Raw genomic sequence first — 18,933 nt, 5'->3', positions numbered from 1 at the left:
GCAAGGTTCCCAGAGCTTGCTTTAATATTGTTGATCATTTAGGCTGTTACCCTAAATGGAAAGATGTGTTAGGAGAAGGAAGAGGGAAAGGAAACACTTTGGGTTTTTTGGGTTTTTTTTTCTGTCTTTTTCTTACTTAAGATGTTTATGATAAGGTGTCCTCACACAGGTTCCAATATTTCTTGATTCATTCATTGGAATTTCAGTTAGTCCAACTATGTTAATTCAATATTTAAATGGCATAATATCAATAAAAATACATCTTGGACCCCTATCTGACAATCTGGCAGATGAAATAAACCAAACCAGTAAATATGACTCTCTTCTTGGAACCAGATCTTGCAGTATTTATGATGAGGTAAATTAGTAAATGTGATACTCAAGATTTTCCTGCTGAAACAGAATTCTACCTCGTAAATTTGCATCAGAAAGCTGAAACGCTCATACTTGCAAATGTGTCCGGACAAAGGACTTCTTTCCAGTGTAGTCGAAGTTATTCCTCATCAGGAAGTAGAGCAGCTGGGAGGCCTCCGTTCTGATGGAGCTCAGTTTGGAGTTACAGTACTTCAGGATCTCATAGCACAGCGCAGCGCACATGTCGGCTCTTCCTTCGTAAAAGGTCGAGGGAAACTGGGTGAAATGGGAGAAAGCACCCCAAACAAAGGTTAGCACTCGGTAATATTCCTTTCAATTCCACGTGGCAAGGGAAACACTTTGGGCAATCAATTAGTACAATCATTGATGCAGCAACTTACCTTATAAATTAACGACCTTAAGGCAGTGAAGACATTTTTTAACGCTGTTTCAGACTGATGTTTTTGAAGGAAACACAGGTAAACATCAAAAACTTTTTTCATGAGAGGATTATGTCCATGGTCAGCCAGGAGCTGGTTCTTAAAACACACATTGACAGCTGAGTTAGTGTGACACAGCAGACACTTCTGAGAGGAGTCATCCAGTTTTCAGGCTCAAAAACTATGGTTTCCATGCGTTAGGGCAACTTATAATTTAAATGAACTCTGCTGCAAATCCTCTAGGAGAGCACAGAATTTTCTTGTAGTACAAATAAATCTATCCATAAATTTGTATTAATACTTTGAAGAATTTTTTTTTCTAATTATAAAACTTACCAGCAAACTGTAATATTTTAAAGCACCACTGTCTTTTAGTATGGCTAGAGCTCGAATGAATTTATTTTTACGGACTCCACAAAGGTGATGTTTGTGACACCATAATTGCAACAAAGGAGTATCATTACTAGAGTTAGCTAATTAATGGATGGGAAAAAACATTGAAATGGGGGTATATGAAATGGGGGAGTATACTCTAAAAATGAGGCTTTTTGGTTTTTTTGGGGTGGGGCTTGTAATGCACTCTGCTATGGTGGGAATTGGGCAGACTTTAATCAGGTGCCACTTACCAAGTGCATGGATTTGCACAGATTACTAAACCAGACAGCATTCTCATCTGTCAAATGGGAACACTAACCTGACCTTTCATGGCTATTGTGAAGACTTGAGATAAAGTACAGCTGCCTGACACATACTTTCCTAGCTCAATAGGTAGTTACTAGTGACATTGCAACGTTTTGTGGATGTTACTTTGCAGAACACAAGAGTACCACAATTAAGTGCTTCCAATCATTGTTCAACATTTCCTCACACAGTAGTGAATCCACACTCATTGAAGATTCCATAAGCCTGGTTGGGTAAAAATTCACATTAATTGCTGAATACACACAGAACACAGATGTGCAGCACAGCAAGAAGGCAGCATGGAGGCATCACATGTAAATGTACATGACACCAAAGAGCAGTGTCTTCAAATACGGGCAAGCCTGTTTGAACAAAGGTGTGTGTTTGGGAAAGAGTACATGTGTGTATTTTGTACAAATAAGCAAAAATCATTGTGATAAAAAATGTCAAAAGGCCAGTATCTTAAACCAATCTTACAATTTGGCCAACTGAACTGGGATAATTTATGTCCAAATCATTTTACTACATAGAAAATTATGGTTGGAGTCATAGTTTCAGAGCCAGATCTACCCTCATCTTATTATTGGAGGGGGATTTTTACTCAAGGATTAAGTTTTGTCTTTTTAAGCCCACTTATTCTCAGATGTAGTCACAGCTGGTGGACACCTGGAGGTGATCCTTACAGTATCATGAGACATGGATTTATGGTATGATTGGAGTGCATCCTAAGAAAGAGAGGAATTATTTGGGAACCCTTACATGTTTGCTGTCTGAGAACACTGCTTGCCCCAGAAGCCACAGTTTGAAAGCCACAGCTTTTCACAACACATTTACTTTCCTAATTATGATGGGGTTAAAGCTTGGGTGAATATGGAGATAAGCTTTTATTTTCCCAACACTCTTTGGTAGCAATATCCTGAAGAGACTATTCATACAAGAACTGACAAGCTGTTGTAAAGGCTAATGCCTGAGGCACAGAAGGCATCTAACAAATAGCAGGAAACTGGTATAATAGTAATAACCAGAACTCAGGGCTTAAATCTTTTCAAGTATTTTATTTATTAAGAAATTAATTTCTTGGTTGTTTTTGGCGACTTGTAAGATTCGGTCAATTAGAAGGCTCTAACTGTGGAAGATGATTTTTCTGCACAGTGTTATACATCAGCTAACAATGTTGTAATTTCATTTTTCTGCTTTGCTCCCACTGGTGCCTCTGCTGAGTAAATACCCACAAAGCAAGGGCCGGGTGGCTGACTGAAGCAGCAGGCTTCCTGCTCCCGTGCCAGGTAAGCCTCCGGCTTGGTATAACACACATTAATGCCATGGAGGACACCATACTATTTGCCCATCTGCTCACCTTTTTATGGGTGAGCATAAAACATCAAACATTTTTTGCTCACAGAGATAACCTCAATTCTATAGGTCTAAATCGCCCCTTGCTGCTCTCAGGGATGAGATCCTTTATATCACAGGGTCACTGAGGCAAGAACACAGGTAAAAGTGTTTACTGCTAAATTAAAGCCAACGTTTGAGTGCTCGCTGTGTGCAGGCACAGGGTGGGTGCTTTTCATACTTTACACCAATCCACTCACACAGCAACCTTCTATATAGCTGGCCTAATGACATTCTAGGGAAGGAAGGGAGGACTGAGACACATCAAGTCGACGCAGCCCAAGGCTGAGAAGCTGGCTAACGGTGGCGATGGGAGGTAAAGCCCATGGTATTTCCACGTACGTTTGTTTCCCAAGTGTACTGGCGCCTGGTATATATATCAGTAGTGTGGTAGGCCCTTTCAAGGGGATCTTGTTTACAACTTACAACAATCCTGGGAGGTCGATATTATTTTTCCAATTTGACAAATGAAAAAAAGCTTAGGTCCGGAGACCTTAAGTAATTTTCCCAATGACATTCAGCCGACAAGTATTAAAAACCAGCCTTCGATTAGAAACTGATACTGTTTCTCAGGGCTCACACCTATTTGGTGAGCAGACCTTTGGAGATCTGGGAACCCTGGCAAACACTATTCTTTAATATTAAGCAAGCAATTTAGAGGGGGCTGAATAAGAACTGAAGGCTGTCCACTAGGAAGCTGCGGCTGCTCTTCTGGGGGCCTCCCCTTGCCGAGTCAGCACCCCCCCCTCTGCTCTAGGAGTTCCTTCTTATTTTAGATGGTAACAGGGGAGGAAGGGAAGCAAATGTTCCAACTATGCTGTGAATTTACCACTGACACAGGCATACATGGCCAGTCACAGTCATAAACTTTGTTGCCTATTTACATAGGATTTTTAACTAAAAATACCCCAAGAAAAATTGAAAGAGTCTTCAAACAGGGTTCTAGCAGAACAGTGGTTTTCTAGTAGAACCACAGCACCCAGCTCCCAGCCCCAGAGTTTTGGAATCATTAGGTCTGGGGTGGGACCTGAGAGTGCCTATCCTACAAGCTCCCAGGTGATAATGAGGCTGCTGGCCTGGGGACCGCACTTTGAGAACCACTATTACTCTCTCTAATAAAGACATGTGCTTCATGAGATGTGAAGATGAGTAAAGCAGATGATGTGTTTCGTTACAGCTGGACATTTCCCCAAATACCCTTGCAAATAAACATACTGCTTTAATATTTATAGCAGATTACTACTAATTCACTTTTCCCTTTCTGTTCTGGAAATGGAAGTAATTATTTAGCAAAAATGGGAATTCTTAGGTTCCTTAAAATAAGACAGTGGCTGAAAAGTCCATCTCTACCTACTTGAATATTATTTTCTAAAATTTAAACACAAAACAAGTTTCCGTTTTCTATCCTTGAATTTTTTTCCATTGAATTTAGAAGCAGATAGAAAAATTTTAAAAAATGTGTTTGAACTTGTTTTTTTTCTATGTATAAATACCTAATTTTAATTGCTACAACATTTGGACATGTTTGAAGATATTACAGGCAGAAACGCATGATTAGGTCCTCATATTCATCATCTTGAGGGTAGAGTAATGTTTCCCCTGGTAAATGCTTTTTTGTCACCAAGAATTAACTGCCTCCAGAGGCCGTCTTTCCATCAGGTGGCATATACTAACCAGTTAAGCTTTATTATATTTCAGGGAATTCAAGTCATTAACTGTGCAATGGATTTCATTAACGGCATTATGGATTAATGGTTTCCTTAGAGGGGCAAAAGCCATTGCTGAAGTAAAAATACCACACAATAAGTTCCTCTTGCTGGCTGAGCTAGACAGGCAGACTGAATTTAAAAGGTAAAAATCTGACCGTAAACAGCTTGCTCAATACACACCTTAAATGCCAAGGTAAATAGAGACAGAGTGTCCAGAGCCGTCAGGCAAACCTCCGTAGCAATGTTGGCTTCCAGTAAGGACTGGTGGAGAACATCTGCATCCGTATAGCCATAGCCTGCAGGGATCACAGGACAGGTCACTGCCGAGGGCCTCAGACACAGGCTGGTGGGCCGTACAGTCAGTCAACTTTTGATTATTCAGGGACCTTGTCTACCTGCTTGCCATTTTGAAGGGCTAAGGGGGACTACTGGTCATGATTCCACTCAGTTGTAACTCTTTTTCAACTCTGCAGAGGAAACAATAGCAGCACAGCCTAACTGTGCACTACTTATATGCCAGCCGCTATTCTAAGAACTTTACACGTATTAACTCATTTAATCCCTCAATAGCCCTATGAGGCATGTATATCATTAAACCCATTTTACAGATAAGAAAGCTAGGGCACAGAGAGGTTCAACGACTTGGCGACATTCATACTCTTACTCATCAGTGGAGCCAGGATTTGCACCTAGGCAAGAGTCAACCAATTCAGCAACTTGACTAAGCTATAGCCAGAAGAAGGCTGGTATTTCTGAAGCATCCCATGTAGAGGATGAGTCCCCGGGTCAGGCTGCTGGTCACCGAATCCAGCTCTGCATCTTACCAGCTGTGTTACCTTGGGCAAGTTACATGACCTTATCTTCAGTTTCTTCATCTGCAAAATGGGGCTAAATGCAGTGTCTACCTCAAAGGGTTATGGTGAGCATTAAATGTGTTAATATTTGTGAGGCCCTTAGAATACTGCCTGGGACATAGTGACCACCATTTAAGTGCTAAGTCAATAACATAAAGATCTGTATTATCAGGTAGAATCATGAAGGATAATCAAGAGTTGACTGCACTGCTAACAGGAGTCTAGCTGCTTTAATAGAAAGCATAAAAGCCAATGTCTGAAAGAAATGTTTAAGAAAAGGAAAGGAGTTTAAGAATCTGTCATTTAAATTTAGCTTCATAGAACACAATTTAAATGTGAACTGATAGCGTCATTACAATCAATTTAGTACTGAGATAAATGCAGTTTGACATAAAATTTAAGATATTAAATCATGAAATGGTATGCATTAGCAGAAATACATATAGGGATGCAAAGATGTTACAGTATTGAACTAGATTACAAAGAAAGATGGCAATATAATAAAACACCATGTAATGTCTTTCTCCATGGAGCAAAAATTAATCAAATTACTATTTAGGTAATTTTCTTAATACTCCAGAGAGGAGGACATTTTATATAAAGATCAGGAAAATGAAGTACACAAAGCTGTAGGGAATTTTCTTGAGACAAGTAATGGGATAATACCAGAATCTACACTTCCAGATTCCTTATCCAGGTCACTGTACCATAGAACATACTATTAAGATAAAAATAACTAGCATGAAATCAGTGTGATTTTAATAAATGTTAGCACTATAGAATGATTTTTAAAAGTTGCAGAAAGCTTTTTAACGCTACAGAATTGCTCTTTAAATTATGATGAAGGCACTATTGTATGCTTTTATCCAATTTTGAATTGCTTTTTAAAGGTGATTCTGAGGTTTTATGCCTGCGGATTGAATTATTTTCAAACTGCAATTGAGTCAATGTCTCTTTTTAGTGTGGATACATAAAACAGTTTGGCACCATTCTAGTTCTATTTTTTAAATTTCTGCTTTTCTTTTTGGTAAGAAATCTCCCAGAGAAGAGAAAGATGGAAAAGTTTTGGTACTAATATTAATTGTATAAAAAATAATCCAAAGCATTATTTTGCTCTGTAAGGTTTGTTTGGTAAGATACAGAGACAATGAAAGAGGAGAACAAACATATTGATGGTTATTGTTAAAATGATCATAAACCATGGTAAGAGGGAACAAAACAAATACAACACCTGTTATTAGACCAACCAAAATTATCAAATAGGTCAAAAGGGCCCTTTATTGAGAATTTCCATTTACTAAATGAGCTTTAGTCTGGGCTAAATTTTAACAAGAAACTTATTTGGAGATTGTTTTCATTTCTTTCTCTGCATATAGACTTGTCCTTTTCTCTTTCTAGAAAACCTATAGGCTCAGTGTGTTCCAGATGATCATTATAGAGGAGATGGCCTAAACCCAGAAGAATTTCTACAGAATTTACCAACTCCTGGCCCAAAGCCTGGCACTTTGAATTAGAATTTGGCAATACAATGTTTCAAAAACATATATATATATAATCAATGTGTCATGCTAATTGAGTTATATAATTATGTATACATTTTAGGCATCATATAATTATGCACACATGTAGGAAAATGCAGTAATGACAAACTTTTATTATACCACCCATAAACCATCACCCCATCTCTCTAATCTACTTTAGAAGAAGGATTGGATCCAAATAGAAATCTGTCTGTCTGACTTTGCCTGAATCATATAGGAACTTAATATAGAAATGGTCCTTTTCTTTACAGTTTGTTATACTTTGATTTTCTTAAAACTGCTTCATCTAAAAAACAACAGGATTCCTGAGCTAATATATGGTCCTCCTTACCCTCGCTGGCTTCTTTGTCCCTGAGTGTTTAAAAGACTCACCAGAGTGACGACAGAATAAAAACAGGGCCAGGACTTCACACATAAATAAGCCATCTTGGGCTTGCCCTCTGTGGGTTGGTTGCTTTACAGTTGTTAGGACTCATTGCTCAAATTTATACTACTTTTAGTCTGTCGTCACTCTGGTAAGAGATTTAGTCTAAAACTGCAGTGTGTTTGGGATAGAACCAATCAGCTTTCTTTATGCACAGCCTTGTTCCAAGCCTTAAGGCACACAGCCTGAGTGAGGTATATCACTTGGCAAACTATCCACATGGCTTCCATGCCTGGGACAACTCTTCATGCTGACGTTTATTTTTTGGGATTTAAGAATAATATATTAGAAGCCAAGAAAGATGAGTTTGTCCTCTCCTCCCTCCAGTAGTCATATGCTGTTTGGGATAGAACAAATTAGCTATGCATTCTCATGGAAGGCACTTCCATTTTGATAGTTGCCTCAACATTTTATGAAAGCTGAACTCCTGTCTTTTTTTAATTTTAATTTTCACTGTTTCAAAATACGGATTCTGTAAAATATTCAGTTTTATGAGAAAATATAAATACTGAATAATATGGAATCTTCTTGCTAAAAAAGTTAGCAAATGTAAGACTTAACCTCCAAATACATTAACTCATGGCATATGGCTTTAATAACTACAAATATTTAGGCAAAATACTGACCTGATTAACCTGTACACAAACTACCATTCATCTGTACTCCATTTTTTATTGCTTAAAACGTTTTCCTCACAGATGGACAAGGAGTAGAGGGTAAAATAAAGAATTAAACTCCAAGTGTTGTCCATCCTCCTCCATTTGAGCCACACAAGAAGAGAGTAAATATGCTCAAAATGATTTGTGGAAATAGCCTATAATCTCACAGTTTATAACCTAGGGAATGGCTGTCATGTCTCAGAATCCAAAGCACTATGTCTGAGAATCAGGGAAGTGTGGGCTTATAAACACCCATTTCATTTACTATCATCAGTATATGCATTTAAAACATCCAAGCACACTTCATTTATTTTGAAAGATATTCATATGAACAACTTTTGAAAAATATTAATTTTCATATATATTCGCTGTTATATATAGTAAAGGCACTGTCTTATCACCTAAACTAATTTTCCTACTTGTGCTTCGTAGGTATCAAAGAATTTCAGAGTTAGGTGGGGCCATACAACGATCTAGTTCACCTCTTCATATGATGCTTAAGTGATCTGGACAATATCCCCAACGGGTCCTGGACAGCCTGTTTTCACACCGCCAGCTCCAAGTGTCCACCCGAGCTTTAGAGGCATCTCAGCCCATTCAGCTCATGGACAGTTCAGTTAGAAGATGCTTTCCCATACTGACCTGAAATCTAATTCCCTGAAACTTAAAGCAGTGATATTAAAATGCCCTTTCTACTGCTTGGCTGGCTTTAGCCCCTACACACCAGTGAGAAATCTGAACTTTAAGGCAAATGAATTTAATATAATCCTAGAACAACACATAACATCAAATTAAATACAAAGTATTAGTTTATCTTTTTGGGGAAACATATTACTTATTTGCAAATGCAAATCACTTAGTTTTCTCCCCAGAATGTGGTTTAAACTATAAAATATTCCACATGAAGCTATCACTCTAATTCTATAAATTGACACAAATCTCTTCCAATGATACACAATGGGTGCAAGACAGGTCAATATCTTAATGTTGTCATAATTTATTTTTCATATACTTTGGAAACCCTGTCCTTTGAGAGCATTTTTTGGCCACAGTGGGATTTGTCATTTTCATTATTTCCTGTTAAAATTAAAACTCTTCTAGCAGGAGCTCTTCTAGAGTTCCTGCAAGAACAGAGTGTAGTGCAGACGCTGTTTTTTCCCACGTCCAGCTCGATTTAGGGTAACATGGATGGTGGGGATGTTGAACAGCCAGGCCTACAATAGATTCGTTTCTCAAGTCTTCTGCTGCCCCCTGCTGGCCATGCTGAGGTCTGCCAAAAGGTGAAAAATCCATTTGTGTTGGGACTCTTAATTTTTATTCTTTCCTGAGATAAATTTATTTTTGACTTTGGGATGTCCCTGCCAAGTCTTTCACATATTGGATCTATGTCATATTGGTTGGCCCAAAGGAAGGTAATGTATTCATTGTTAAATGGGAATTTTTTGGTATAGCTATGTAGCTATAAATTTCCCAAAGAAGTCCTAGGTACAGATGTAAAGAATCATGTATGGATATATGCATATACATGTTCACACACATACACATGTATACATATTGTATACAAACTGAAATGATGATTTGGAGCTCAAAAGCTAACAGAGGGAAAGGCTCACCACTCAAATAATCAGAGACGTAAATCAAGACTGAGTACAACGGGACGATGCAATGACTTATGAGAGATCAGAACCAGTTCAGGATGAGCAGGAATTGTAGGAACACAGTAGAAAGCTAAAAGAATTAGCTACATATTGTTTACTGGCAAAGCAAGTGATAATTTCATCAAGGATGGTATGTCGTTAAAAAATTGACAAAAGCAAAAACTGTAGGATAAAAGAAGAGGGAGACAGGAAGGATGGGGCTCTCTGTGGGTAGGAGGAAGAGAGAATGGAAATCAACCATGTTAGCAACATGGCTCTTGGCAGCAGACCACAACTGTCTCTCCTCCAATTCAAACCTCTACTGTAAAATCCATTTGTAGTGGGAGGAGCTGCTGCGTATCTTAGTGGATTCAGCTTATTTATTCATGGGTTGATCATTTATTTTAATTTTGTTTTCTGTGTTTCTTTAATAATTATCTTTGGAGGCAAGTGCCTTTGCTTATAAGTTTTGAAAATGTGTTTCAAATTTCAAGCATTTATTCCAACTGACAGTGATTTAATCCTTGTGCTATGTAAACTAGCTGGGAAAAGGCAGTCCAGCAGGTCTTGACTACTGGCTTTGTAAATCACTGAGTATATACTGTCTGCCTGCCAAATAAGAAATGAAAAATAAACATAACAAATCTCCTGTTTTGTTTCAACCCCTTGTCTGCAGAGCTTGAAATAGTCCTAACAGACAAGATGTTGAAAAATCAAGTATTGTAGCTTTATACATTTCACTAATGTACATTGCACAGCTAAGCATTTAACTCAGAGCTAGCATTTAAAGGCTATTAATTCAGTGTGTGGCAGACTGACATAATATTGATTTAAATTTCACCTAGAATTCTATGAATAGAGACTATACCAATTACATTTAACTTTGCTGGGTGTAGGAGAGTGGGAAGCTGCTGAATTTTGATTCCGCAGCCTTTTCATGACTATAAGGCATTGAAAACATTGTTTTTACACTTAGTCTATATTAAGAAATAGGTGAGAAAGTCACAATGAATGAATTCTTATTAGAAATGATGGGAAGATATTAAAAACCTTTAATAAGACAGTACTGGAATCAGAACAAAGAATTTCCTAGATAAAACAAAAGCCAGCTGTGTGATGCTTAGAGAGGAGATGGAACATTCCAGGACAGACCCCCAACAGAAATGGTATTTATTACAAATGATCACATTAGTTTTAACATGCTGCACAACCGATATCTTTTAGGTTTTCTAGCTTTGTGAAATAATCTTAAGATGAAATGCTTAAATTTCTAGAAAAGAGGATACAGTGTCATGTCCCCTCTGGTGAGTGATAAAAATAAGATAAAAGTATGCTCTCAAGTTGTGGTAGAATCTCTACTGTGAAGTTAGAAAGCCCCGAAGTTAGGAAGGCAAGATGAACAAAAAGGTCTCGGTTTTGCAAGGGAAGCGGCTTCATAAGCAGACTTCGACCTGATCAAATCTTACCATTGTCTACAGAAATTCCAAGCACACTTGATATCTTTCTCACACTGAAAACACAGAAAAAGTCACTTTGTTATTTGGGCGCTTGTCCACACCCTCACAAATCGATTTGCGGGCTTTATGTTTTCACAGCACTTTAAAGATTAACATACATTCAGAGGAGGAATGTCAGAACGTGGAAGCTTGATCAATTACACGCATGATTATCAGGAGGGAACGAAGGAATCTGTAACAGATGTTCTCAGGAGTAGCAGGGTGAAAAAAAATTAAGGCCTAACGGTAAGTTGGCTCCAGGCAATGAATTCAACATGAAAATACTGGAGACGGTTTGGCAAACCAATCTGCCGAATTTTGTCTTAGAAATAAATACCAAGCAGAGGGGAGGTGGCAAAGGGTCTAGAACTTTTCAGTGGGGTGCTGTAGCTGACCACGTTCCACATTATGTCACTCCCCAAATGCTGAGCACTCTTTTCCAAGGGAGGAAACTGTGCCATGACCTCTTCATCCGACTTGCTTCGAGCTGGAAGAAAAATCAGGTTGGTGAAGTGGTCTGGTGTGGCCTGGGGCTGTCCCCTCTGAGACGGCAGATGAGATGGCTGGCTGTTATGATGGTATGCCACGGGACTTACTGTGGTTAAAAGTGAGAGAGTTATCCAGGCTGCCCAGCTGCTGCAATCTGGCATGCATCATTCCTGTTCTGTTACGGGAAACAGGCAATGTCTGAGATTTTCGATCATGAACTATGGGTCCCAACCCCTCCTGGTTCCTGCAACATGGGTGAAATGGGATAGAAGCAAAAGTTAGACCTGTTACACTGCAGCGAGACGGGGAGCGTTAGTGAAGCCATTACAGCACAAACGGGACTGGCTGCGCCTGACCCAGCGCAGCGGAGCTGCCTGCTTGGGGTCGTATGAGAGCCAGAGACAAAGGCAGCAGCTCTGACAGAGTTCACAGCACAACATCTGACGGAGGAGAAGCAAAAAATCAAGCCAAAGCAGAGACCTTGTCATTTTTAGAAAGTACCTGGTAGATACAACTTTTTAAAAAATCAAGCATCACTTAAGTGATGCTAAAGATGAATGTTCTGACAACGGTCAAAACATCACGAATCTTTTTGGATATTATTAAAGAGCAATTTTTTTAAAGTTAAAAAATGCATTGAAAGAAACAGAGACCAAACATGCAATGGAAGGGATTATATGAGGCAGTTGTAACACCTTTATTCTTACCCATACAGGAAGGAGAAGAGCCATACACTTTGTTAAACTTGTCAGCAATCAAGTGAAGAAAATAGAAAAGTGATCTGGGTTAGCAATCAGATAGCTGACTTCCGTCTGTGTCCCATCACCAGAGCAGATGAGAAGTGAGACCAGTGCTGGAATCACACCTGTCCCCCATCCCACAGCCAACCATTTCCCTCATCGTTGTTATTGTGTGTAGTATAAAAGGACATGCATGGACTCTCATCAGACAACATGCTGCTGGATGCTTTCAAAATTACACAATGAAAAGGCACAGTATTTATAAAACTGGACTACCATGGATGGCAAACACTGTCAAAGTTTAACTTATAGTTCAGGATCTTGTTCACATGCAGCAAAGACCAAAGTGCACAAACAGAGTAACACAATCTTCCACTGCTGTCTTCCTTATGCTCATCTACTTTTAAGGCAGTCAAATGAAGTAAACCTATATATGCCAGTATACACAGGGTGCTTATGAAGTGGGAAGATTTTCTTTAAAAAAAAAATTAAACTTATATCCACTGAAAAAAATAAATTTTCATAAAACCCAATTCTAAAATAGTTTGTTGAGACAGAAATCTTCAGTTTTCTGCATTTACCATTTTAAGCTCTGAGGCTTTTTATTCTGTTTTGCACAACATTCTCCAAATGCCATCTTGTGACGTAGGTGACAACTACTGCAAAAATGGGTGTGAAGCTCACCCAACATACAGCCTGTTATAAAAAAAAACACACCATTCGTCCATTTCCATAGGACAAAGTCAAAGGAATAAAATCAAGGAATGAGATGTCAATGGTATAAAGATACGCTGTATATATTGGTAGCTGGCACTCAAAAATTAAATGTAAAAATTACTGTTATGATAAAAAATAAGAGTTAAGATTAAAGAACTTTAAGTGCCATCAAGTTTCAATAAAAATTGAAAATACAAATTAATAGGACAAAGCAAAATATTCTTTTTGCTTTTTCAAAAAAGGAAACATATACTTTTATTTTTTAACACAAAATATAATTCTGAGAATTTCTCAAATAACCCCAGAAGAGAACAATGTTAACACAGAAAGTGAACCTTCATGCTCAAATAGAAGTCTAGTAAAAATACATTTCTTATTCTTATTGTCATAAAACAATTAAAATTGATATAAGATCATAAAGAAAACCCAGTTACAACTAAATTTGAAAACTTTTCTTAAAACACAAACATGAGATTACTTTTAATAAAACTGGCAAAAACCCGTAGGAAAATAGGATACTTAAACCAAGACCCCCATAAATACACTAACACAGAACGGCTCACACACACAGAAAACAACCCAACACAACAGACTTATTGAACAGATACCTGGGCAGGAAGAAGAAATTGGTAACAGACAGAAAATAAGAATAAGAACGTGGTATTAAGACAGGAAATACTTCCAAAGAAGGAGCTGTTTATGCACAGATCAGCAAGGAGCTTCTAGTCTCCTTAAACTCAATGCAGAACCAAGGCAGCATTCTTGGACACGGCAGTGAGGATTTATGGTAATTAACAAAGCGTTCTGGCCAGATAAGAACATAGCCTTTTTACAGATTATTCAGAATGAGAGGAGTAAAAGTTTAATTTCTGAGAAAGTTTTGTGAAGGCCAAACAAACTTGGGATGGACTGAAAATGTTCTTTCATTAAGAAAAGAAGGAGATAGGTGAGAAATTACTGTTTATGTAGTTGGGAGCAAGGTAAAAATGACCCTTGGAAGTGAAACGGGGAAGAGAAATCATTAAGGAGAAAGTCAGAAAAAAACACACCCACAGAAACTGGGGAGAAGAGAAAGGGAGACAGAGGACGAGAGTATGAGGAAGAGTTTGGAAGGACGTGCAGAAGTGTGGCAACAGGCCACTAAGGAAATGCTTTCCAAGAGATATGTATGAAACAAAATGAGACAGAAGGAATGGAGGAATGGAGGCGAGAAGTGCCTCCAGACTTTGACGGTGGCAATCCAAAGGCCTGCCAACTGTCTTTAAGGCTGTTTATGTGAATTCCAACCGCCAATCTCCACAGATGACAGTTCCCACACACTCAGATCCAAGGAATACAGAATGGGGAGGGGGAGGAGGGAAGCCAAGTCACACAACATGTCAAACTAAAGCACCCCACAGTACCTGGCTATGTATCGTTTTCCCATGTACTGGAACTGGTGCAAGCAGACTCTGCAGAGAAGATGAAAAATTGTTAGGGGAAACGTGAAGATAAAATTATTTTTAACACACATTACTTTTTAAAAACCTATTCACAATAATAGATTCAATAAAATCTTGCATCTAACATTAGCCTCTAACTTGGATTTTCAGAAATTCTCTGGAAGGCCCCTCTATACTCAGTGAAAATTAGTAAACCATGCTGCTCTACGTACTGCAGTGTATTGTTTACAGGACACAGAAGAAAGCCCCGTGACCGATAGCATTTCCCACCTACTCAGAGTCTGGAACTTCATTCCAGGGCAGTTTTGCCTTGGAAATCATGTTGGAAACCATAGACACTTTTCTGAGCTGCTTATTCTTCCCCATTCAAGCACTCTATTTTGGCCTCAGTGTTATGGATTAGTCTTAAGTACAGACATTAAGTACGGAGTTTTTGTTTTAACATATCCACACACAAAAAATGGGAAGTTGACTTAAAAAATCATATATTTTAAAAAGTGTCTAGTGGGTTCCCTGGCACTAAATTTCAGTCTCAACCACACGACAACTCCCATCTTTCACGCAGCAGAGGGAGTGGACGTGAGACTGAAATGAACGACGCCCTCTGCTGGAGGGTTCAGGTCCACACTCTCTCCCTTGTAAGTCCAAAACCACAGGCTTTCACCTAAGTTTGTATAACTACATTTAGCAGCAAAACATGACCCCCCAAAATAGACACAGAGCTATTTATAGTTTTTATTTATCGAATGATTGGTCATGCATTTACTGCAGAAATAATATTGTGTGTGATTGTGGGGTGCTGCCTGAGCAATGCTGGGGTGCTTTATGTGAAGTTTTCTAAAGTCCAAAGTATTTTGAATTCTGAAAATCCTCTAGCTGCTGCAGTTTTGGAAAAGGGATTGTGGACTTGTGTTTTTAAAAGCAAAGAGCTTAAAAGAAATCAGAAACAGAATGAAAAGATAAAATAGATAATATCCATCTAAGGTTTTACTTTACTTATTAAATATTTTAAAATTATATCAATTTTTCTGTCTTAGTGTCTGTATGTGTTTGAGCTTTTAAGTTAGTTTCAACCTTGGAAAGCAGCATCCACCCTAATACATGTTATGTTATTAAAATGGCATATACACAGAAGCAGGACCTCTCATCTATGACAACCATACATCTGCAACAGTTTAAGGCTGGCTCCTGTCCACTGGGCCATGGCCTCTGAGAGGAGGGGTCAGGGTCAGTTCCAGGAGAAAGAAGCAGCAAGGAGTAAGAGAGGACATGATACATGCTGCACTCCTGGTTCAACGAGGCAATATTCTTTCACACCTTTCAGTCAGTCAGGAAAAATCAAGAAGCAATGAGCAAACGCAAAACTACTCACTCAGAAATTGTAAAAAAATCCATAAGTTCAGATGTAGAAGCCTTGTTCCAATATGTAAATAAAGCATCTATAAAAATAAACATTAATTTGGTCAGAATCATGATGCATATTAGGTACATCATGGAGGAATATCAATGATAAGAATGGGAAGGGACCTCAAAGTATAGGCCTCCGAACACTCCCCAGGTCTCCTTTTATAAATGATCAGAGGACAAACCAGAGACTGATCCATACTGCATAACTAATCCATACTGGGTAACTAATCCATACTGCATAACTAATCCAAACTGGGTAACTAATCCATGCCACAGAACTAAACCATACTGCGTAACTAATCCATACTGGGTAACTAATCCATACTGATAACTAATGTATACTAGATAACTAATCTATACTGCTCATTTTACAGGCTGGATTTTTCATGCCTGCCCTACCTACTGCCATACAAGCAGCAAAAGAGGTCTCTGGGGCCTCAACAAAAACATGATGTTTTTGTTTTCAAAAGAGTTCATCTTAATTCAATAACTTTAATGAAGCTCATACAATGCTTTCTAATTGTGGCAAAGAAAATAAGATTTTTGACCAAGATAAGAATTTTGACATTATACCTTGACACAATTTCATGTGATTGGTTATATCACATGACTAGAATTGAAAATATTCTGTTATACATTTTAAAAGCTTTATGTGACAGATAAAGCATTAATAATTGTGGTAATTACTGTTTTTAAAAAGTGATTGCTAAACCCTTAATAAGAAATATAATCTACTATGATACTATTTCAAAAAAAAAAATAACACACCTCCCCGTCCAATTAGACCCAGCAATATCACTATAACTGCAGGGTGTGTATAGGTCTACCAATAATACATTTTCTAATACAAGAGATTGACAAATACTGCTATGCAAGGTGGCTGGTAAAGAGATGTACAAATAAAATAAAAACCTACTTCCATTATCTGCTTCTGCTCCTTTAATTAAAATGGTAGGTTCAAGTTTAAAGTAAAATTTAAAAACACCCAATTCACATTTTAGACCTTATTATCTAGAATAAAATAACTTACAAAATATTTTTACTCTAAATTAAGGCTTTCTTTCTACTACATTTAACTAATGTAGTAATTACCACATTGATAATTACTTGCCCAATTGATAGGGCATCCGCCTACCACATGGGAGGTTAGTGGTTCAAACCCCTGGCCTCCTTGACCCATGTGCAGCTGGCCCATGCGCAGTGCTGATGCCTGCAAGTAGTGCCCTGCCATGCAGGGGTGTCCCCCGTGTAGGGGAGCCCCACGCACAAGGAGTGCGCCCCGTAAGGAGAGCCGCCCAGTGCGAAAGAAAGTGCAGCCTGACCAGGAATGGTGCAGCTCACATGGAGAGCTGACACAGCAAGATGACGCAACAAAAAGAAACACAAATTCCGGTACCGCTGATAAGGATAGAAGTGGTCATACAAGAACACACAGTGAATGGACATGGAGAGCAGACAACTTGGGGGGGAATGGGGAAAGGGAAATTAAAAAATAAATAAATAAAAAGAAATTAAAAAAATAAAAAATAGATAAATGACCAAAGCAAGGAAAGTAAAACAAGAAATCTTCATTTTTACCTACCATCAGACATGCTTTTTAAGATATAAAGGAAGCACATCAGCAGGCTCTTAATCTCAGACTGGTCAAGTTTGTCACACCGAACCACAGAATTTCCCAAAGTGCCACTTTGTTGGTGCTAAAAAGAAAACCAAGGTGATTTTTTTTCTCTTCAATTATGGGAGAAATTTTTAGTTTCACTTTTTTCCCTTGAAAGAAAGAGATTCTTAGAATTTAGTTAAATCATACAAATCGGAAGGTATTAAAAATTTATCAACAATTAAAACCACAGACCATCTTCACCTGAATCTACACAAATGCTGTTATTCCACAGAAGCTTTGGCTTGTCTTTTTTGCATATTTTCCTAAGGGACAAGCCAGAAGGCACAAACCTTTCAACTGCATAACTACAGTCAAAAGTTACCAGCTTAGTTCTGAAATGCCAAGTAAAACCTCATGCAAAAAAGTATGTGTGCTAGGACTAAAGGCAGAAATGATGATTCAGAAGATATTGCAGAACTAACCAAATCCTTAGGAAAATGCCAGGGGCTGACACAGCAAATCAAGTCTATAGTGCTACAAATGCCTGGAGGCAAGTCCCGATAGCTCAGTAGACGTCATGGGGCACTCTCAGGGGAAAACAACCAGCAGGTGCCCCACAGATACAAACAGGGACACCTCGGCACAGCACTGCCAAAACCTAAACTGATGAGGTCATCCCATCATCAGCTTAGCTCAACACTGCAAACAGCAGAAAGCTCAGGGCAGAGGGTAGGGCAGGTTTGCCACTAAACAGCAAGTTCACATTAAAAAAAAATAGAACAAAAATCTCATCTTGAGGTTAATAACACAATTTTAAAACCTTCAATGTTCTACTTCCAATTGAAATCAAGATTTTCTTTTTCTTAATACAGAGCAAAAAGATCAGTGAAAAAAGATTTTCATTCCAGGTGTTAATGGGAGATTGAAAAACTATATATAATAAACAGGGTGAATTAATAATATACAAGAATATTTTTATTTAAAGAAGAAAGAAATGTACAATTAGTGGCAAAACTGTGGTGCAGATGCAACATCGCGCCTGCCGACTTAATCAGAGCTGCTAGAGGAACTCAGTACTTCTTGCAGTGGGGGTGAAGGTGCAGCATGCAAAGTTTCCTCTGGCAAAGGTGGAATTGTTAGAAGGGAAAAATCCACAGTGACCCGGTTTTTCCTGGCTGACTGGCAGCTCTCCTCCTCCTCTCCAGTACTGCGTATGACACAAGCAGAGTGCCTTCTGAGTTGCTTCTCCCTCTGCCACACGAAGGCATGTTAGGGCCAAGGGAAAAGTTAGACTCGTCATGACACACCCACACCACGAAGTGCACGCTGGCCACAACTGTCTTGAAAACTG

The 18,933-nt window shown here is 38.5% G+C and overlaps 1 protein-coding gene across 17 annotated transcripts in view; it reads right to left on the bottom strand.

The window, feature by feature from the left end:
- Positions 1-18,933, bottom strand: part of DOCK9 (dedicator of cytokinesis 9) — a 370,241-nt gene that overhangs the window by 39,425 nt on the left and 311,883 nt on the right. For 6 of the 17 annotated variants that reach the window (XM_058276466.2, XM_058276469.2, XM_058276472.2 and 3 more), the window contains 7 exons: positions 17,565-17,679; positions 15,948-16,014; positions 14,537-14,584; positions 11,784-11,920; positions 4,757-4,872; positions 756-893; positions 448-630 (listed from right to left, as the gene is read on the bottom strand). In XM_058276466.2, coding sequence (XP_058132449.1) covers positions 448-630; positions 756-893; positions 4,757-4,872; positions 11,784-11,920; positions 14,537-14,584; positions 15,948-16,014; positions 17,565-17,679 — 804 coding nt within the window. Of the gene's footprint in view, positions 1-447; positions 631-755; positions 894-4,756; positions 4,873-11,157; positions 11,202-11,783; positions 11,921-14,536; positions 14,585-15,947; positions 16,015-17,564; positions 17,680-18,933 lie in introns of all 17 variants that reach the window. The other 11 variants (XM_058276467.2, XM_058276471.2, XM_058276475.2 and 8 more) reach the window with 2 other exon arrangements.

This window comes from Dasypus novemcinctus, chromosome 15, assembly GCF_030445035.2.
Source record: "Dasypus novemcinctus isolate mDasNov1 chromosome 15, mDasNov1.1.hap2, whole genome shotgun sequence".
NCBI classification, from domain to species: Eukaryota; Metazoa; Chordata; class Mammalia; order Cingulata; family Dasypodidae; genus Dasypus; species Dasypus novemcinctus.
This window is presented reverse-complemented; position numbering and strand designations above follow the sequence as displayed.